The sequence below is a fragment of the Stenella coeruleoalba genome, assembly GCF_951394435.1.
Source record: "Stenella coeruleoalba genome assembly, chromosome: 3".
Lineage (NCBI taxonomy): Eukaryota > Metazoa > Chordata > Mammalia > Artiodactyla > Delphinidae > Stenella > Stenella coeruleoalba.
In genome coordinates this window covers 119,126,503-119,148,129 of record NC_137148.1, presented here as the reverse complement: position 1 = coordinate 119,148,129, position 21,627 = coordinate 119,126,503, and the positions used below count along the sequence as shown (strand labels likewise).

At 41.3% G+C, this 21,627-nt stretch overlaps 1 protein-coding gene across 2 annotated transcripts in view; it reads right to left on the bottom strand.

Moving 5' to 3' along the window:
* The window catches only part of ARHGAP26 (Rho GTPase activating protein 26), a 479,421-nt gene that overhangs the window by 230,974 nt on the left and 226,820 nt on the right, over positions 1–21,627 (bottom strand). For both annotated transcript variants that reach the window (XM_079916182.1, XM_079916183.1), the window contains exon 12: positions 607–643. In XM_079916182.1, coding sequence (XP_079772308.1) covers positions 607–643 — 37 coding nt within the window. The remainder of the gene's footprint in view (positions 1–606; positions 644–21,627) is intronic.

Here is a 21,627-nt window from a genome sequence, read left to right as displayed (position 1 = left end):
GAAATCACGATTAACCAGAGTGCTCCGAGCCAGTAGCAGGGGAAATGTACTGTATATTCTACAGAGGCCGCCCAGGGTCACTCCCAGGAAAGAGGAATATTATTACAGAGTTCTTTGTCTCCACTCTTAACTCCCCAAAGTGGCAACAAGGAACACAGAGTTAGTTACTAAGCGATCACTAAGATGGTTCTGGCTCTCCAGTGCTTGGAGCGAGACTGTGAGGGAGGCAAAGTCAATTCTGGCTTCCCACAGGACAGGGCGCTGGGGGAGCTGGGTGTTATCGGATTAAGTGACTTTTAAGTGGTGACTGGAGCTACATTCTTAAGACAACAAAGGATTAACTGAGATAATGTACATAAAAATTCTTTGTACAGTGTGAAGGGTTATACAGGGCAAGATGTCATCACGGCCTTGCCAGTCGGGCTCACTGACCGTCCTGGAGCCACTGACGCCGTAAACTGGAGCAGAAGTAGCTCGGCTGCACTGGAGGAATGGGGAGACCCAACATGCCCACAGCACCTCCTGGTGGTTCTTCCCCAGAATAGCAACTTCTCCAGGCCCAGGCCCACCCCCACCCGTAGAAAAGTATCCAAGCAATATACTTACTCCCTTCGCTCTGGCTGTCTTTGTTCGAGTTGTAGACCTGGAAAACAGAAATAACATTTACTTGTGTGAATTTTATACTACCCTACAGGTTCGCTGAAGAAAACCATTACCTTTTCCTTTTCCCTGGTTTGTGCTAGACCAATGGAAGGCAATTCTGGCCCCCAAATAGAAATTCCTTCTATAATTACCTACATCCCAGTATTTGCTTCCGCTCTTAAGTGTGTGCACATCAGAACCACCTCTGGAACTTTATTGTTAAAAAAAAAAAAATCATATTCCTCCTTTAATAAAACCCCAAACTTATGTTTGTATATAAACTAAAAAGGAAGAAAAAAATGTAATTAGTTACAAATCATTAAGCATTAACTGCACACCAGGCAACGTGCTAAGCAATTCACATGAATTATCTCAAATTATCTATGCAACAATTCTGTTGGGTAGGAACGGTTATTATCACTGTTTTACAGATGGAGAATTTGAAAGGCTTAGAGAGGTTAACTAAGGTCTCACAGCTAGTACGTGACATAGTGTGGACAGAGATACATTACAAACTCTTAAGTGCTAACACTGGGGAATGAGACCAATCATTTTTTACTTCATATACTTCCATAAATTTGAATGTTATAAGGAGAATATATTACTTTTACAATAGAAAACCCTTTAATGATTTACAGAATTCATAAAAGGGAACGTACCCCAATAAAAAACGACACACTGAAAGAGCTGGCAAGCTTTTTCTTGTAAAGGACAGGTTGGTAAATATTTTAGGTTTTGCAGGCCAGGAGGCAAAAGTCAAATCAATGATATTATACAGGTACTTGTAAAACAAGAGAGAAGACAAATTTCCACAATTTCTTCTTGACAAAATTCAAAATTTAGTAAGTTTTTGAGATACAGGTATAATATTCCTAGCAGGTGAAAATCAGGGTTTCATGGCCCTTTTCAGAGATGCTTGGCTTGGTTCATCCAGGGGTTAAAGAACTGGTTCTCAGGCAAGAGTGGTCAGTACAACCACTTGGAGTATCTTTTCCAAGGAGTACAATTTTTTGAAATACAGATTGACTAATCAGAAGAATAGAATTTTTTATAGAGGAAGGATAACATTTAGCTTAAATAGAGTTCAAAATGTTTCTCATCATCAAGTCAATTGCAAATGTTCATCTGTAAGTACCATGTTGAGCTCATGGGCCATACAAAAATAGGTGGTGAGCTGGATTTGGCCTGTGGGCCATAGTTTGCGAATCCCTGATATGCTGACAGTATTAAATAAGATAATAAAGCCTCTGCTTTAGAAAAAAAAATCATAGTGCCCAAATCTTTCTTTGGTGCTTATGATTCTGTAGGTATGAAAAGGCACAGCATGAAACTGGTCATAACTTAAAAAATAAAAATAAAAAAGGATATTCCAAATGATTGTGATGCCCACTGTTGGTTGAGAGCCACTTATTTAACCCTTTGAGGAACAGAGCCAAGCATCTCTGAAAAAAGAGCCATGACACCCTAAGGGGACTTTTTACCTGCTAGGAAATATGGGTGAGATGCTGGTCAAGAGCTGGGCAATAGTTCCAACACAGCCCCCCGATTGCCTTGTGTCACTGGGTTACGTTTCTCACCGTCTGCAGGTCTCTACTGCCCCTGCCCCTTGGAGTCAGCCAAGAAGGTCTTTGAATTATCAAACAGATAATTTAACAAACCACTCCATTTTATGATCATTATTCATTTCCTGAAGAAGACTACAAAGACACACAGGCACTTACTGAAGGTCAGAAAGATGAGAATAAAGGGGTTTCTGAACTTCAAGCATTATTGTCTGATGAATGAAAAGGCATCAGTTTATATGCATAAAAGGAGTCAAAAGACTGTGAGCCTGGTATGGCCTTTTTATTTTTTATTGCGGTATGCCGGCCTCTCACTGTTGCGGCCTCTCCCATTGCGGAGCACAGGCTCCGGACGTGCAGGCTCAGCGGCCATGGCTCACGGGCCCAGCCGCTCCGCGGCATGTGGGATCTTCCCGGACCGGGGCACGAACCCGCGTCCCCTGCATCGGCAGGCGGACTCTCAACCACTGCACCACCAGGGAAGTCCTGGTATGGCCTTTTGGAGGGAGGAAGGCCAGTGCGCTTGGCAAATAGTGCACAACAGAGAAGGGCAGGAGATGAGGATGTGGCAGAGAGAGGCAGCGGCACAATCCTGCAGAGCAAAGTGAGTAGCCTCGTAATAGCGAGGACCAGCCATTCACAGTCAGTGGCATGCACTAAAATTGGACAGGTAGGTGAGGGAAACACAGGGGAAGAGACAATATTTGGGCAAGTATTTTTTCCAGCCATCCTTGCTCACTTCATGTCTCCCATTAAATTCAAACTTCCTATCCCAGAGAAACCTGCTCCTGTTTCTAAATGGCAAAATCCAGAAGGAACAACAAAATACAGGGCTTTCAGCCCTCCTTAACTAGGAGGTGAATTTGCAGCCAATTACTTTCTTTTCATGTTTCCTGGGGCTCAGGAGGCCCAGTCCCGGAACACCCAGGCATTCCTCAAATCAGAGAGGCGATATCGATGAGCCAAAGGCACCAGGAACGTGTGCCGCCCGATCCTCCGAGGCCAGGCCATTAATCTCTGTTTGGTTTGGCTAAATGAGCCAAGGAGAATGAGTCTGAAATGAAGCTAGCAAACCATGCCTGCCAGGACTGCGTGACTACATGGCCCAACAAGGAAGGCCCGGGGTGGGGGAGCAGCCTCACCATCACACAGGCCAGATGCTGGCGTGGGAACAGCACTAAGGGGCAATGGCTTTGTTTACCCAGCACTTACCAAGTGCCATACGTGACACCATCAAATCTTTTTAACAACCTGTGGGTCAGGTACTAGTGTTATTCCCATTGTACAGGTATGGAACCTGAGGTCCAGAGAGGCTACATAGTTTGTCCAAGGACACAAAGCTGGAAGGTGGTGTACTAGTCTATCTTGCCGTTGTAGGGATGTTCCAACTGTCATTTACTTTTCCAGGCAGTGGCAAATGCACACAACTACCAAGCCATACCAGCAGCCTATGGTTTGTAAATACCTTCCATTCTGGCAGAAGCAGAGGGCATGCGATTTGCCATTTAGAAATGCTCTGTTCTGGGGAAACCTTCTTTAGATCTCATAGCAGCCCACTAATGTCAGACTGAGGTTCAGAGACAAGGGCAATTTCCTAAAATAAAAGGTCTCTTTGGCAGTGGCTTCTGTCTTAGGATTGATTAGTAGAGTTATCTTAGGTTTGTATGCCTTCAAGTAAGCCTCTCAAGAGCCTCTGTCTTAAAAGGACAGAACTCAAGTCTCCAGGATCGATTCAAGGGGACATGAGTCACTCAACAATTCCTGAATTATGGCTCCTAGGAAGAATAAATCAGTTAATACACAGTTTCAACAACCCAACTTAAGCTAAAGTCTAACCATCCTGCTTAGCCAGAGTACTCTAAGACCTGGCCACATGCTAGTTTCTGAGCCCTCTGGCTTTCTATAGTACTTTCATTCAGAGATGCACTAGTTTCTGCTGAACACTGTGCATGAGAATTTGTTAAATATCCATACCAATGAACACTTGTTTTCAAGTGCATGTTTCCAGAGAATACAAATTACATACGTTTACTCTATGTTATCAGGGTCCATCTGAGATTCATTATAAAATAATTACAACAGCAATAACGGATTAATACAAACGATGGTGACAAAAGCCTTATTATGTGTCAGACACCACTCTGAGCACTCTATATGCATTTATCTTGTTTAGTCCTCACACCAACCTAATTATTCCTGACATATAGATGAGAAAACTGAGGCATTAGAGAGGTTAGGTCACTTGCCCAAGGTCAGGCAGCTGGAATTGGGCAGAACACAGACAGAAACTCCTACAGTCTGTCTCCAAAGCCCAAGCTCTTAACCACTAACCACGTGATACATAAGACATGATGATGATGATGATGATGATGATGATGATGACGACGCTAAAGGTGATGAGATGTCTGTGCAGCTAGGGAAGGTGAGTCACTGGAAGAAAGAATCTGCCACGAGTTGGAGAGAAAATGAAACTGGGAATGGCCTCTGATTCCAGCCTGAAGCATTCACCACTAACCCACGTGACCAGCTGGCACCTAACACAGAAGTAACACTTCATATTCTTTGAACCACAGGGCTCGATTCTGAAGATAAACACCAGGGCAGGAAAGTAGGTCTCTGATACAAATCACAGGGTACTGCAATTCTATGAGTCCTCACCCAGAAGCTATGATGGGAGTACAATTTAATTAAATCAAAGGAGGGTGAGGAAAGCTTTCATATGCTCCCTCTGCACTAAGACGTGATTTTGCAATCAATTCTGTTCACTGCTGAGCCAATTCAATTTACGTGTCCCTAGAGAATTAAGAGAGAATACAGAGTCATTTGGGTTCCCAGAATTTTTCCACGGGTGTCCTTTATTACCATTATCCAGGCCTTACCAAGAAAGCACAGAAAGGAAATTTTTTTAAACTTATAAATTAAAGGCATAAATAGAGCAATAAGCAGAAAAAGCAATCTCACTTTTCCCTCTGACACACAACTGCATTAGCACTTGGCTACATCACGCTTTGGATCAAAATCAGCACAAAATGAAAGTGTTGGAGAAATAGATTCATGGGCAAATTCACTAAAATCTGTTGCTCATTTTTCAACTGCACTTGAATTCACACCTAAGCTTTGTCATTCCCAGAGGTCTCTTCCAAGTAGCCTGGAACATCTAAACCCCTCCCACCGGCTTGTTCCTTGGATGTGCACATGTGGGAACACACAAAACAGAGCTACGGGCCCACACCCCAAAACACTGCCCAAGCTGGTTCTACACCATCAGATATAATTTTTGTCCCTCCGCTCTGTGCGACACAATGGATCCACCATCACTAGGACTTGCTCTTTTAAACTGTTTGTCAGGGGTAACAGATTTGTGCTTATCTGCTGCTTCGGTTCAAAGTCCAGATCTACCAGTTACTGGCTATACAGTCCAATCACTTCACAATCCTAAACCTCAGTCTTTGCTAGTGTAAAATAGGGACATTAATGTTCCCTATCTCTTAGGGTCGCTGTGAAAATTAAATAAGACAATAAATAGAAAACATTTAACACAGAGAGTAGAATACAAATTCTGTGGCCCACAGAGCATTCTGTAAAGATGACCCTTCATCACCATCACCAGGCCAGATGTTGGCACAGGAAGAGCACTAAGTGGGAATGGCTTTGTTTTACCCAGCACTTACCGAGTGCCATACGTGACATCACCAAATCCTCCTCTTCCCTTCTCTTCACATCAATACTTATCCCCTACGGGATAAACGGCTAAGGATGGGTATGTGGTTTGAGGGATACAGTGACACTGGCCTCATTAGCATTGAAATTTAACCAAATGAAACTAATTAAAGGATTAACGGAAAGCATAAAATCTAAAGTCAACTTTAGCAAGAGTTCTCAATGTTTTCTTGAATGGCAGTTAAATATAAAAGTAACTACTCACCACAATCACTTTTCCACCACCGATTATGTGCCAGGCATCATACTCAGCATTTACATGAATTATTTTATATCATACTCCAGCTGATGGGGTACTACCACTGCCTCCGCTTCACACCATCTTGTAGGCTAAATAACTTTGCAAAGGGTACAAAGCCAACAAGTGGCAGAGTCTTCTAGACTAGATCTGTATTGAACCACAACTTCATAGACCTTCCCCACCCAGTCGCACTTTCCAAAGGAAAAAAAAGCTTGGTGACCAACAAAGAACTCAAAAGAAGCTAAGCAGTAATTAAAATCGTAACAACACAACCAATATGTAAGAACAGAATTTCCACCCAATTTAACAGTAATTCTACAAACTTCCATTAATACAAGTATAGCAGTAACTGAAAACCACAACCAGCTTGAGACACTTTGGGACACCCAAAAAACACCCGTCAAGCAAAGAGCACACAGAGGGCAGACAGGAGAATTAAGAACTACAATCCTGCAGCCTGTGGAACAGAAACCATATTCACAGAAAAACAGACAAAATGAAAAGGCAGAGGATGATCTACCAGATGAAGGAACAAGATAAAACCCAGGAAAAACAACTAAATGAAGTGGAGACAGGCAACCTTCCAGAAAAAGAATTCAGAATAATGGTATTAAAAATGATCCAGGACCTCGGAAAAAGAATGGAGGCAAAGATTGAGAAGATGCAAGAAATGTTTAACAAACACCTAGAAGAATTAAAGAACAAACAGAGTGAACTATACAATAACTTAAATGAAAAATAAACTAGAACGGATCAATAGCAGAATACCTGAGGCAGAAGAATGGATGTGACCTGGAAGACAGAATGGTGGAATCCACTGACACAGAACAGAATAAAGGAAACAGAATGAAAAGAAATGAAGACAGCCTAAGAGACCTCTGGGACAACATTAAATGCAACAACATTTGCATTATAGGGGTCCCAGAAGGAGAAGAGAGAGAGAAACGACCCAAGAAAATATGTGAGGAGATTATAGTCGAAAACTTCCCTAACATGGGAAAGGAAATAGCCACCCAAGTCCAGGAAGTGCAGAGTCCCAGGAGGATAAACCTAAGGAGAAACATGCCGAGACACACAGTAATCAAATTGACAAAAATTAAAGACAAAGAAAAATTATTGAAAGCAACAAGGGAAAAATGACAAATAACATACAAGGGAACACCCATAAGGTTAACAGCTGATTTCTCAACAGAAACTCTACAAGCCAGAAGGGAGTGGCAAGACATATATAAAGTGATGAAGGGGAAGAACCTACAACCAAGATTACTCTACCCAGCAAGGATCTCATTCAGATTTGACGGAGAAATCAAAAGCTTTACAGACAAGCAAAAGCTAAGAGAATTCAGCAACACCAAAACAACTCTACAACAAATGCTAAAGGAACTTCTCTAAGTGGGAAACACCACAGAAGAAAAGGACCTACAAAAACAAACCCATAACAATTAAGAAAATGGTAATAGGAACAGACATATCGATAATTACCTTAAACGTGAACGGATTAAATGCTCCAACCAAAAGACACAGGCTCACTGAATGGAGACAAAAACAAGACCCATATATATGCTGTCTACAACAGAACCACTTCAGACCTAGGGACACATAGAGACTGAAAGGGGATGGAAAAAGATATTCCATGCAAATGGAAATCAAAAGAAAGCTGGAGTAGCAATACTCATATCAGATAAAATAGACTTTAAAATAAAGAATGTTACAAGAGACAAGGAAGGACACTACATAATGATCAAGGGATCAATCCAAGAAGAAGATATAACAATTATAAATATATATGCACCCAAAATAGGAGCACCTCAATACATAAGGCAACTGCTAACAGCTATAAAAGAGGAAATCAACAGTAACACAATAATAGTGGGGGACTTTTTAACACCACATTAACACCAATGGATAGATCATCCAAACATAAAATTAACAAGGAAACACAAGCTTTAAATGACACAATAGACCAGCTAGCTTTAATTGATATTTATAGGACTTTCCATCCGAAAACAGCAGATTACACTTTCTTCTCAAGTGCACACAGCACATTCTCCAGGATAGATCACAACATGGATCAGAATCAAGCCTTACTAAATTTAAGAGAACTGAAGTCATATCAAGCATCTTTTCTGACCACAACACTATGAGATCAGAAATCAATTACAGGGAAAAAAACGTAAAGAAACACAAACACATGGAGGCTAAACAATAAGCTACTAAATAACCAAGAGATCACTGAAGAAATCAAAGAGGAAATCAAAAATACCTAGAGACAAATGACAACGAAAACATGACGATCCAAAACCTATGGGATGCAGGAAAAGCAGTTCTAAGAGAGAAGTTTATAGCAATACAAGTCTACCTCAAGAAACAAGAAAAATGTCAAATAAACAATCTAAACTTACACCTAAAGGAACTAGAGAAAGAAGAAAAAACAAAACCCAAAGTTAGCAGAAGGAAAGAAATCATAAAGATCAGAGCAGAAGTAAATGAAATAGAAACAACGAAAACAATAGCAAGGATCAATAAAACTAAAAGCCGGTTCTTTGAGAAGAGAAGCAAAATCGATAAACTGCCAGACTCATCAAGAAAAAGACGGAGAGGACTCAAATCAATGAAATTAGACATGAAAAAGGAGAAGTTACAACACACATCACAGAAATACAGAGCATCCTAACACTACTACAAGCAACTCTATGCCAATAAAATGGACAACCTGGAAGAAATGGACAAATTCTTAGAAAGGTATAACCTTCCGAGACTGAACCAGGAAGAAACAGAAAATATCAACAAACAAATCACAAGTAATGAAATTGAAACTGTGATTTAAAATCTTCCAACAAACAGAAGTCCAGGACCAGATGGCTTCACAGGTGAATTCTATCAAACATTTAGAGAAGAGCTAACACCTGTCCTTCTCAAACTCTTCCCAAAAACTACAGAGGAAGGAACATTCCCAAACTCATTCTATGAGGCCACCATCACCCTGATACCAAAATGAGACAAAGATACTACAAAAAAAGAAAATTATAGACCAATATCACTGATGAATATAGATGCAAAAACCCTCAACAAAATACTAGCAAACAGAATCCAACAACATATTAAAAGGATCATACACCATGATCAAGTGGGATTTATCCCAGGGATTCAAGGATTCTTCAATATACAAAAATCAATCAATGTGATACACCGTTATTAACAAATTGAAGGATAAAAACCATATGATCAACTCAATAGATGCAGAAAAAGCCTTTGACAAGATTCAACACCTATTTATAGTAAAAACTCTCCAGAAAGTGGGCATAGAGGGAACCTACCTCAACATAATAAAGGCCATATATGACAAACCCACAGCAAACATCATTCTCAATGGTGAAAAACTGAAAGCATTTCCTCTAAGATCAGGAACAAGGCAAGAATGTCCACTCCTGCCACTATTATTCAACATAGTTTTGGAAGTCCTAGCCACGTCAATCAGAGAAGAAAAAGAAATAAAAGGAATGAAAATCGGAAAAGAAGAAGTAAAACTGTCACTGTTTGCAGATGACATGATACTATACATAGAGAATCCTAAAGATGCTACCAGAAAACTACTAGAGCTAATCAATGAATTTGGTAAAGTTGCAGGATACAAAATTAATGCACAGAAATCTCTTGCATTCCTATACACTAATGATGAAAAATCTGAAACAGAAAGTCAGGAAACACTCCCATTTACCACTGCAACAAAAAGAATAAAATACCTAGGAATAAACCTACCTAGGGAGACAAAAGACCTGTACGCAGAAAACTAAGATACTGATGAAAGAAATTAAAGATGATACCAACAGATGGAGAGATATACCATGTTCTTGGATTGGAAGAATAAATAATGTGAAAATGACTATACTACCCAAAGCAATCTACAGATTCAATGCAATCCCTATCAAATTACCAGTGGCATTTTTTACAGAACTAGAAAAAAAAATCTTAAAATGTGTATGGGGACAGAAAAGACCCCGAATAGCCAAAGCAATCTTGAGCTCACAGCTCATGCAGCTCAATATTAAAAAAACAAACAACCCAATCCAAAAATGGGCAGAAGACCTAAACAGACTTTTCTCCAACGAAGACAAACAGATGGCCAAGAAGCACATGAAAAAAAAAAAAAGCTGGAGGAATCAGACTCCCTGACTTCAGACTATACTACAAAGCTACAGTAATCAAGACAATATGGTACTGGCACAAAAACAGAAATACAGATCAATGGAACAGGATTGAAAGCCCAGAGATAAACCCACGCACCTAGGGTCAACTAATCTATGCCAAAGGAGTCAAGGATATACAATGGAGAAATGACAGTCCCTTCAATAAGTGGTGCTGGGAAAACTGGACAGCTACATGTAAACTGGACAGCTACATGTAAAAGAATGAAATTAGAACACTCCCTAACACCATACATAGAAGTAAACTCAAAATGGATTAGAGACCTAAATTTAAGACTGGACACTATAAAACTTTTAGAGGAAAACATAGGAAGAACAATCTTTGACATAAATCACAGCAAGATCTTTTCTTATCCACCTCCTATAGTAATGGAAACAAAAACTAAAATAAGCAAATGGGACCTAATGATACTTAAAAGCTTTTGCACAGCAAAGGAAACCATAAACAAGATGAAAAGACAACCCTCAGAATGGGAGAAAATATTTGCAAATGAATCAATGGACACTTTGTCCATTAATTAATCTCCAAAATATATACACAGCTCCTGCAGCTCAATATTAAAAACACAAACAACCCAATCCAAAAATGGGCAGAAGACCTAAATAGACTTTTCTCCAATGAAGAGAAACAGATGGTCAAGAAGCACGTGAAAAGCTGGTCAACATCACTAATCATTAGAGAAATGCAAATCAAAACTACAATGAGGTATCACCTCACACCAGTTAGAATGGGCATCATTAGAAAATCTACAAACAACAAATGCTGGAGATGGTGTGGAGAAAAGGGAACCCTCTTGCACGGTTGCTGGGAATGTAAACTGATGCAGCCACTATGGAGAACAGTATGGAGGTTCCTTAAAAAACTAAAAATAGAATTACCATGTGACCCAGCAATCCCACTACTGGGCATATACCCATAGAAAAACATAATTCAAAAAGACACATGCACCCCAATGTTCACTGCAGCACTATTTGCACTAGCCAGGTCATGGAAGCAACCTAAATGCTCATCGACAGACGAATGGATAAAGAAGAAGTGGTGCATTCATACAATGGAATATTACTCAGCCATAAAAAGTAACGAAATTGGGTCATTTGTAGAGATGTGGATGGATCTAGAGATTGTCATACAGAGTGAAGTAAGTCAGAAAGAGAAAAACAAATATCGAATATTAACACATATATGTGGAACCTAGAAAAATGGTACAGGTTAACCAGTTTGCAGGGCAGAAATTGAGACACAGATGTAGAGAACAAATGTATGGACACCAAGGTGGGAATTGCAGGGGTGTTGGTGGTGTGATGAACTGGGAGATTGGGATTGACATACATATACTAATATGTATAGAGTGGATAGCTAATAAGAACCTGCTGTATAAAAAAATAAATAAAATAAAATTCAAAAAAAAACCAAGAGCACAGACAGAGAGAACTGACAGCTTTGCCCAGGACTGTGTGGTAGGCAGAGTTTTGAGTAGAGCACCACATTCTAATACTAAGCAAACTCTATTAAACAGGATTATGTAGGATCTTTTAGTAACACCCACCAGAAGTTACCAGTAAGACACCCTTGGCCTGTGCAACACCAACCAATCACGGACATGAATTTTTGGATCGAGGAGGCCCTCTCTTCTCATGGTGGTCCACAGGCCACAGTTAGAAAAGTTTTCAAGAATGAACTGTTTGAAATACAAGACATGACACCATAAAACTCCCAGAAGAGAACATAGGGAAAACATTCTCCAACATAAATTGTACCAATGTTTTCTTAGGTCAGTCTCCCAAGGCAATCGAAATAAAAGCAAAAATAAACAAATGGGACCTAATCAAACTTATAAGCTTTTGCACAGCAAAGGAAACCATCAACAAAATGAAAAGACAATCTACGGACTGAGAGAAAATATTTGTGACCAACAAGGGCTTAATTTCCAAAATATACAAACAGCTCATACAAACTCAAAAACAAAAAAACAAACAACCCAATCAAAAAATTGGGCAGAAGACCTAAATAGACATTTCTCCAAAGAAGACATACAGATGGCCAATAGGCACATGAAAAGGTGCTTAACATAACTAATTATTAGAGAAATGTAAATAAAAACTACAATGAGGTACCAACTCACACCAATCATAATGGCCATCATTAAAAAACCCACAAAGAACAAATGCTGGGGAAGGTGTGGAGAAAGGGGAATCCTCCTGACATGTTGGTGGGAATGTAAATTGGTGTAGCCACTATGGAAAACAGTATGCAAGTTCCTTCAAAAACTAAGAATAGAGTTGCCATATGATACAGCAATTCCACTCCTGGGCATATATCCAGATAAAACTATAATTAGAAAAGATACTTGCACCCCAAGGTTCATAGCAGCATTATTTACAATAGCCAAGACATGGAAGCAACCTAATGTCCATCAACAGATGAATGGATAAGAAGATGTGGTACATATATACAATGGAATATTACTCAGTCATAAAAAAGAATGAAATATTGCCATTTGTAGCAACATGGATGGACCTAGAGATTATCATTCTAAGTTAAGTAAGGCAGAAACAAATACCATGTGATATCACATACATGTGGAACCTAAAATATGAAACAAATGAAGTTACTCACGAAACAGAAATAGACTCACAGACATAGAGAACAAATTTATAGTTAACAAAGGGGAAAGGGGGTGAGGGGGGTAAGTTGGGAGTCTGTGATGAGCAGATACAAACTACTATATATAAAACAGATAAACAGCAAGGTCCTACTGTATAGCACAGGGAACTATATTCAGTATCCTGTAATAAACCATAATGGAAAAAAACCTAATTGTTTGAATCTTCAGCCTGTGGGGATAAAACCAGTTTGAAGAGCTTGGAGTAAATGAGGATATGTCTCAACTCGAAGGTTCATAGCTGGGGAGCTGGGTATTGGTTTCTCCTTCTCCCATTAGAAACAGGCCTCTTGTCACCCCAGCCCGAGTAACAGAAGGTGCTCCAGAGAAGCAAGTAAAGTGGCTGCTGCTGCTTTTCTAATTCTCACCTGGCTATGCTTCCTCTGCCTTGCCTTTTCCACTGCTATCGGTATTGCATTTGCTGTCTTAGGGGAGGCCCTTTTGAAAGTGAAACCAATAAAAATACATCTGATGGCTCTTCCCAATGACCTGTTCCTGAACAAACATGAAGACCTTGCTCTTTCCCTGCAGAATTACATGCAAAGAGGTTTAGTAACTGGAATAGAGCAGACCACTCAGTAAGTATTGATTGGATGAACAGTTTGTGGGTAGAGGAATAAAAGAGAGATGGAAAATTAAAAAAAAAAAAATCCTCATGTTGAAGCAAGGAGGACAAGGCATTGATGCATCAACCAGACAGAAAAAGTAAGCCAGATCTATCATTTCCAGGTGGGTGTATCTCATCCTTCTAAACACCTGGCAAATTCTCTAGGAATCTTTACCTTAGAGACAAAGGGAAATACACAATTCAGGTCTTATTACGAGACAAGATAAAGTACATTTATCTTATTTGGCTTGACTCAAGGCTGTCAGAATCCCTCATACAGCCATTTATTTTCTATGGGACACCGTTGAATGCTAGCTCTACACCCACCAACTGACAGCAAATGCTACTAATAGTCCATGGGGTCACCAGGAAGGGGTCACTGTAGCTCAAGGTACCGAGGATCCCTCCCCCATGCAACAGAGGCGCCTTAGGACAAAGGCAGTCTCTTGGAAAATGGCCCAGCACAAGCAGCTGTGCTCCCAAAGCCAACTGGATAGTCTCTTGACGGCCCCTGAAGACTTGCTCACCAACACACCAGAAAGCCAGTGAGTAAAAATGACCACTTGCTGTTCACGATTATGACAACGACGATGGATAGGAAAAACACACTTTCTGTTCTATTAGTTCAAGCATTGCCTGCTGCTTTGCACCTAAGACTATAAAGGGCTTACCTCCTGTACAATTCCTCAGTAACAGTGCGGGGAAGCCAAGTGCTCAGTATACGTGCTCCCGGCTCCCTCTCCTCAGCAACCATGTTCCTCTGTTTCCAGGGATTCCACCCTCATTTTCCTTGGGAGCCACCCCACCACGCTATTGCCAGGGGCTGGGGCTGAGTCCAACTCCATCTTCAGGTTTGGCCAGGGAATCCAGACCTGGCATCCTAGTGTGCATGTGATTCGCCTCAGGCCAAATGCAGTGAACAGGACTTGTTTTTAATGCTTGTTATCACAACTGTAGGGAACTAGGTCTTGTCATGTTGCTAGGAGAGTAGGACACATGCCTGGAGCTTTTGTGGCCAACCCTTGCCACCACAGAGGCAAAGCCTGAGTAGGACAGGCCAAAGGAAAGTGGGGCTGTGATAGGAAGGGAGACCAGATTCTGACGGCGTTGTCTGAGCCTCAGAATGCAGCTCAGTGTCATCCCTGCTCTTTCCATGAGTGAACCAAAACATCTTTTTTTCTTTAAGTTGTGTTTCTACTGCTTGCAGCCAAGAGCCGTGGCAAATACCAAAAAAACTCATGAGAGAAAAGCCTAGTTAAGCTTCATAGGGAACTCTAGAATGAAGAACAAAGAAAAATAAGCAACAAAGTAGAGGGGGAAAGAAAGTAAATTCATTCATCCTTGAGTTCCCCCCTTCCTCCTACCTCACATATCCGTCCAGTAACAAGATTTCTCACCATCATGTATCCTGAACCTATCCCTCATCCCCATTTCTTTTCCTACTGCCTGAGGTCAGGTTTTGTCTTCTCATCTGGATCTCGACATTGGCCTTCTCCCGATTCTCGCTGGTCCCTCTCTTCTCTCTGCTCTAATCTATCAGACACATAGCTCCCGCCAGATGTGTTGCCCTAAACTACAGCTCCAGCTGGAGAAGAGAAGCCTTCAAGACATCACAATACTCGTCTTCAAATACTTGAAGGGCCGTCATGTCCAAGAAGGGGAAGACTTACTGTTCTGAATGGAGATGAAAGTCAGGGTGGAGTCCCAGGAAGGCCGATTTCCGCTGGATGAAAATAACCGACAGTTATGAGCTCTTCCTGGTCTACTAAAGCAAGCAGACTGACTGAATGTCATTCCCACACAAAGGGCTAAGCCCCATTTCGTCCAGAAGGCGGCCCTAGGCATTCCTGGGCTGACACATTCAGCTTCACTTGAGGTTTCATTATTGTTAGCCTGTCCTTTCACCTGTACAAGACTTGGACGGATTCCAGAACAAGAGGAAATGGAGTTGGTTGAGGCAAAGTAGGTAGACAGAGTGTGCTGAGGGCCCTGGAGACTTGGCATGCGGGCCTGGTTCCACGGGCCTTTTTAGCTGTGTGCCTTTGGATGGTTTATTTAACATTTCTGAGTCTGTTTTCTTATGACGAAGGACGGCTAAGTAATAATACTTTGTGGGAGTATTGGGAGAATTAAAAATAGTTTCACAGTGCCTGAAAGTGCTCAAAAATGGCATCTCCCTTTCCTCTGCCTCCACAAAGGTTTCCTACTGGCTGCAGACCTCCCTGCCATCTCCTCTCTCTGACCTCTCACTGCTCTAACAGGCCACTCTATAGAATTGAATGCTTCAGGACACAGCTCTTCATTTCCCATTAGTTTTTCATCTCCAAATAAATCCCCGGTGGCCAGTTCCGTCTTACACTTCTATGGGGGTCCACCCAGCATCTAACACAGACAGGGCTGGGCATATATTCGGTCCAAGAAATCGCTCCTGACTGAGGGAAAGGAGCTTAAGACCCAGGATGCACGTTCTCTCGTCTGAGTCTTTCTCAGTGGGTCAGAAGCCAGTCATGATGACCTTGATAAGCAAATTGGCCTTATAGCGTTCTACTTGGAGTGCTGCTGGCAACTACTGCCCTTCTCTACGAGAAATCTCGAACGGAGCTGATAGAATTTCAAGGGAAAAGGTGAAACGGCTCCTCCTGGAGCATGCAGGTGGTAGGGTCCACCCAGGTATCCAGGGAAGGGGTAGGCTAATTATTTTAACCTATTTCCGGGCCTGGTAAATTAAGCACGAGCAAAACGTTTCTGGGGTTACTAACACTGAACGTTGTGGGTGAGCGCTTCTCCTCCCCCACAGGACTTCGATTTGCATGCTATACAAACATTGTTACCATAGTTATAATTCAGGAAGCTTTACAGTTTGACCTCAAGAAAAAATCAACCTCAAATCAGGATAACACTGACTCTCGAGACCACAATAGATCATCAGCGGGTGAGACCTGCCAAATTCCTTCAACATTCTAGAAGGAACTACTGTATTTGGGGTAACAAGCAAGCAACAAGAAGAGGAAACTCTGCAACATTATGCAATTTCCTTGCATTTCATATTCAGAAATCCTGAAAACCCCTATAAGCAACCTGCCTAACTTTCAACCCAAGATCGGAGTCACAGCCAGTGTAAACAAAAACTGGACACAAAAGAGGAAAAAAGTAATGTACAGAAAAATATTGCAGGCAAATTTTAAAGGCAACAGAAAGGACACAAGCTCACTCGATATCAAATGCATAACAGTTAAATAGACAGCGTGTGAGCTGACATGTATGTGGAACGTGGCTGGCTCATAATGGGGGGCGTCTTCTGGCTTTAACATTTCCTGGCTTCATGCTCACGTAACATTAAAAAGGGTGTGAACCCACTAGCCCATCAGCATGGTGTTTCCATGCGGAGAGGAGGGATCACCTCCCCATCCCCCAGACAAAGACTGCAATCTTAAACAGAGGATGTCCTTCTGTGTTCCTCTCTCCCCCAGCTCCTCCCTCTCTCTCTGTCTCTCTCTGTGTGTCTGTGGAAATAGTGACACAGCACCACCAACAGAAGAAGGAAGCTTGTTCTTTTGTGCTTTGGGAAACCGCAAATGAGAAACTCCTCGGTCCAGTATACATGGTCCCAAAGTAGGAGCATGTGAGGTCCTGCTGCCGGAGCAGGGACCTGCCCAGGAGGAAGGACAGCCAGAGGGTGAGTCACTGCACAAAACCCACCCCTTTCGACTTCCAGTCCCTCTGTCCTCCAGAGGACTTAAGGCAAGTGTCTTTTACACTGATCTCATTAATCCTCACAATGTCCCTTTGTGAAGCAGGTGGTGAATTTATTCGACACAGACACAGGTGACTTCTTTCTTTGCCTCAGACAACTGCGAGGTCAGAGTACTGCATTTCTAGATAGATGACTCAAAGCCGAGCTCCCTCAGATGCAGGTCCTATCCTAAATCTAGGAATAATCCCGATGCCAACCCATGCATACGCAGCAAGGTTTCTGGGAACAGTCACTCTGATTTCCTTGCTCTGAAGCTTGTAGAAAGGGGATCCCTAGCTCTATGACATGAGGAATCTCTGTATTTTCCTACAATCTCCAAGAAACAGAGTGGGGTTTGCAAAGTAGAAGAGCAGATTCTAGAATTCTTTCTGGTTTTACAGAGGTTAGAAGTTACTAGGCTGAGCCCTTCCTCATCTCCACACAGTGTGAAAGGGAGGAGGTTTATCAAGATTCCACAGGGCGTCCCACACAGTGATGGGGGTAAACGGTAAGGTTGGGACCTTGGAAAATGACCTCCATTCTACAGTTAACATACTGTTACATTTGCCTTATCACATATCTGGCCATCTCTCTCTCATCCACCAATCCATCTTATTTTTCAACAAATTTTAAAGTAAGTTGCAGACATCAGGACTTCTCATCTAAACACTTCTGTAAGCTTATCATTTACTAAGGTTCAACATTTATCAGTCTTTGTAAGGCAAAAGTTACCTACAACGAAATTCACAATTCTTAAGGGAGTGGTGACAAAGCCATATGTGCACGTGCCCTGAACCCCTAATAAAAGCAGAGACTTTTCCATCACTTCGGCCAGTTCTCTCAGGCCTCTTTTCATCTTACCCCCATACACACACACAAACACACACAGGCATGCACAACCATTGTTCTGTTGCATTTTCATCTGCTCCCACCATTCGTTTTGCCTGTTCTAGAACATCGTACAAATGGCATAATACTGAATGTACTCTCTGTGGCTGCTTTATTTCACTCAACGTAAAATTTTTGAGATTCATCCATGTTGTGCCCTAAATTAATACTTTTGGGCTTTTTTTTATTGCTGAGTAACATTTTATTACTTGAATAGATCACTGTTTATTGATTCTCCTGTTCATGGACACCTAGGCTGTTCCCCCTCTTTGGCTATCATAAATAAAGCTGCTCTGAGTGTCTTTGTGTAAATCTTTTTGAGGACCCCTATGTTTTTATTTTCTCTCGTGTAAATATCTAGGACCGGAATTGCTGGATTGTGGGGCAGGCTCTTTAAATTTGTTGTTAAATAAGAAACTGCCAACCTCTTCCCAAATGCTCGTGTTACACTCTCACCAATAAGGTATGAGAGTTCTGAGCACTCCACATACTCACCAACACGTGGTATTGTCAGTCTTCTAATTTTAGTCATTCTGGTGGGTGTGTAGTAGTATATCATTATGGTTTTAAGATGCGTTTCCCTGATGACCAGTGGTGTTGAGTACTTTTTCTTGTGCTTACTGGACATTCTTAATCTTCTTTCATGAGGTGTCTCTTTAAGCCTTTTGCCCACCTTTTAATTGAGTTGTTCCTTTTATTACTGAGTTCTATGAGCGCTCTCTACATTCTGGACCTAAGTCCTTTGTCAGATGTATGTTTTGCAATATTTTCTCCCCTTCTGTGTCTTGCCAATTGACATTCTCAATGGTGCCTTTTGATAAGCACATGTTTGTAATTTTAATAAAGTCAAATTTTTCATTTTTTGGTAGGCCTATTCCTTTCTGTATCCCTGTTAAGAAACCAATGCTAACCCCAGATTGCAAAGATTTTGTACTGTGTTTTCTCCTGGAAGCTTTATAGTTTTGGCTTTTATGTTTAAGTTTATGATTCATCTTGAATTAATTTCCCTAGTTCCCCTAGTTTGTAAACATAATTTACAGCTGCTTCTGAGTCATAGCCCGGATTTGGAACTCACTGGTTTAAAATACAAATTTAGGACCCAGTAGCCCTAACCAGCCTTACTCCCCTTCTCCCCACCCCCCAGAAAGCTGTCACATGGAATTGATCCATATCACCTCTGGGGGTCTGCACACTATTAACTGATACGTGCTCCCTACCCACTCAGCTCAGGACAAGTATGCTGAACTTTATAAAGACCTATATATACGCTCAAGGCTAATATTCAGGGACACAGCTAACTACACGGCTACCTATAAACTATGATCTGAATAGGCAGGGAGCCTGCGAGCCGACAAGTAGAGTGGTCTCGACCAGCCACTGACTTCTTGTGTGACCCTGATCAAGTCTCTCCCCCTTTCTGAATCTTATTTTCCTAATCCACCAAAAGAGAGGCTGGAAATAGATCTGCTTAAAAATTCCAGACTCCCTTACTTCCTAACCTTTTTAATATCCCACCATCAAAAATAAATTTCTTTGGGCCTGAAGGGCTCATGTCAAGACAGCATTCACTTTAAGGGTTTCCCATTACAATGGAAGTGTAGCACCTTATATCTTATCAGCAACCTGTTAAATTGGAATTTGCTGACAATTAAGAATGAGGTCCTGTAAGTTTAGAGGAACAGGAAGTAAGGACTGAAAAGGAAAAGGAGGCAGGGTTGGAAGGCTGCTGATCAAAGGCCAGCTCGGCTTACTGAACAATATGGTTTAAAGCTGACCAGGAAGAAAGGGTTTTTATCAGTGTTCACATCAAAAGCACAAAGTACCCAACCCAAGCCTCCCTTGCTTCTTCTGCAGAGAGAGCCAAAGCATGCCATACACAGGGCCACCAAGCTCAGTTACGAGCACAGCCAGCCACCAAAGTCAACTGGAAGGGTAAGCCCGCTGGGATCCCCTCCCTAGGGTGGCGGACTTAAGAGATTAGGACATGCCTTACTTCTGACCTGAATTTGAGAGCATGGCAGGTGAACACACAAATCAAAAGCCGCTTCTGGGCCCTTTCCTGCAGCTCTTGATATGGTTGATATACACTTGATAGCCTGTGTCCTTTAAATGTTCACTTCGCCTGAACCTTTCCAGCCCAGCTCCCCAGGCAACTCTGTGGGTTCCTCTGCCCTGAGCTAATCTTTCTTAACTTGGATAAAAAGGGATTTGTACACAAATATTATATATGAATATAAAATCATCACAAATGCAGTCATCATAAACATAAAATAATTATAAATATAAAACAGACATACATATTTACACACACAGTTGCTTCTCATTATTCACAGTAATTATGTTCTTTAAAGTCACTACAATTAGCAAACCTGAATCACTGCTCCTAGGGGACATGAGTTAGGGTCCTATGACCCTCTGGTCGCAATATTTTCATCAACTGATCAATACAGAACCCTGTTTTATGTGTGTGTCTGTTTCAAGACACCTTATCTAATATATACCATTGATTCATCACCATTGCACTCATGGCTACAGCACTGTAAGTGAGGCCTGAACGAAGCTCATCTAACACGTGTTTGCTCCGTAAGGCACATCACAGTCTTCTTCTGCTTAGGAACAGTAGTTGGCACCTTTCGCACTGTGCAGGGGGCCGTTTTAAACGGTGAAATCACCAGCAAAAAAGCACAAAAACACAAAATATGTTGTACTAAATAGCGAAAAGAACACTTATTTACAGTATGAGGGCTGAAACAAGAAGCCAGAGGGTCACCTTGTCCACCCTCAGCTGGGAACATGTGTGTTAAGCAACTGAAGTTTTTCTTTGCTCTGCACATATCTGCAAATGACCGTGAAAGCACCACAAGCATTGACCTTGGGGTACAAGGAAGTTTTAGAAAGTAGGTGAATTCGCAAATACAGAATCTGCGAATAACAGGAATTAACTGTTATGTACATACACACACATACACATGAAATATTTTGAGCATACATAATAAAACTACAAAATGACTGAAGTCACCCAGGGACTCACGATACAGATTTAACAGATATTAGCAGTTTTCTAAATTTGTTTCTAATTGAGATCTTAAAGAAACTGAGTATCATACCCCCTTAACCTTATCTCTGTCCCTTTCTTCCCCTACCCCAAAGATGGTATGTACCATTCCTACAAGTGTTTCAATACTTCTACTACATGTGCACATGTCCACAGACATTATTTTTATGTTTTTAAAATGTACATAAATAGCTTATACCATACATGTATCTGATCTTGCAACTTGCTTTTTCACGTACTATTATGTTCTTAAGATTTATCCACATTGATACATGCAGATCAAGTTTGTTCACTTTATCCACTGTAAAGTG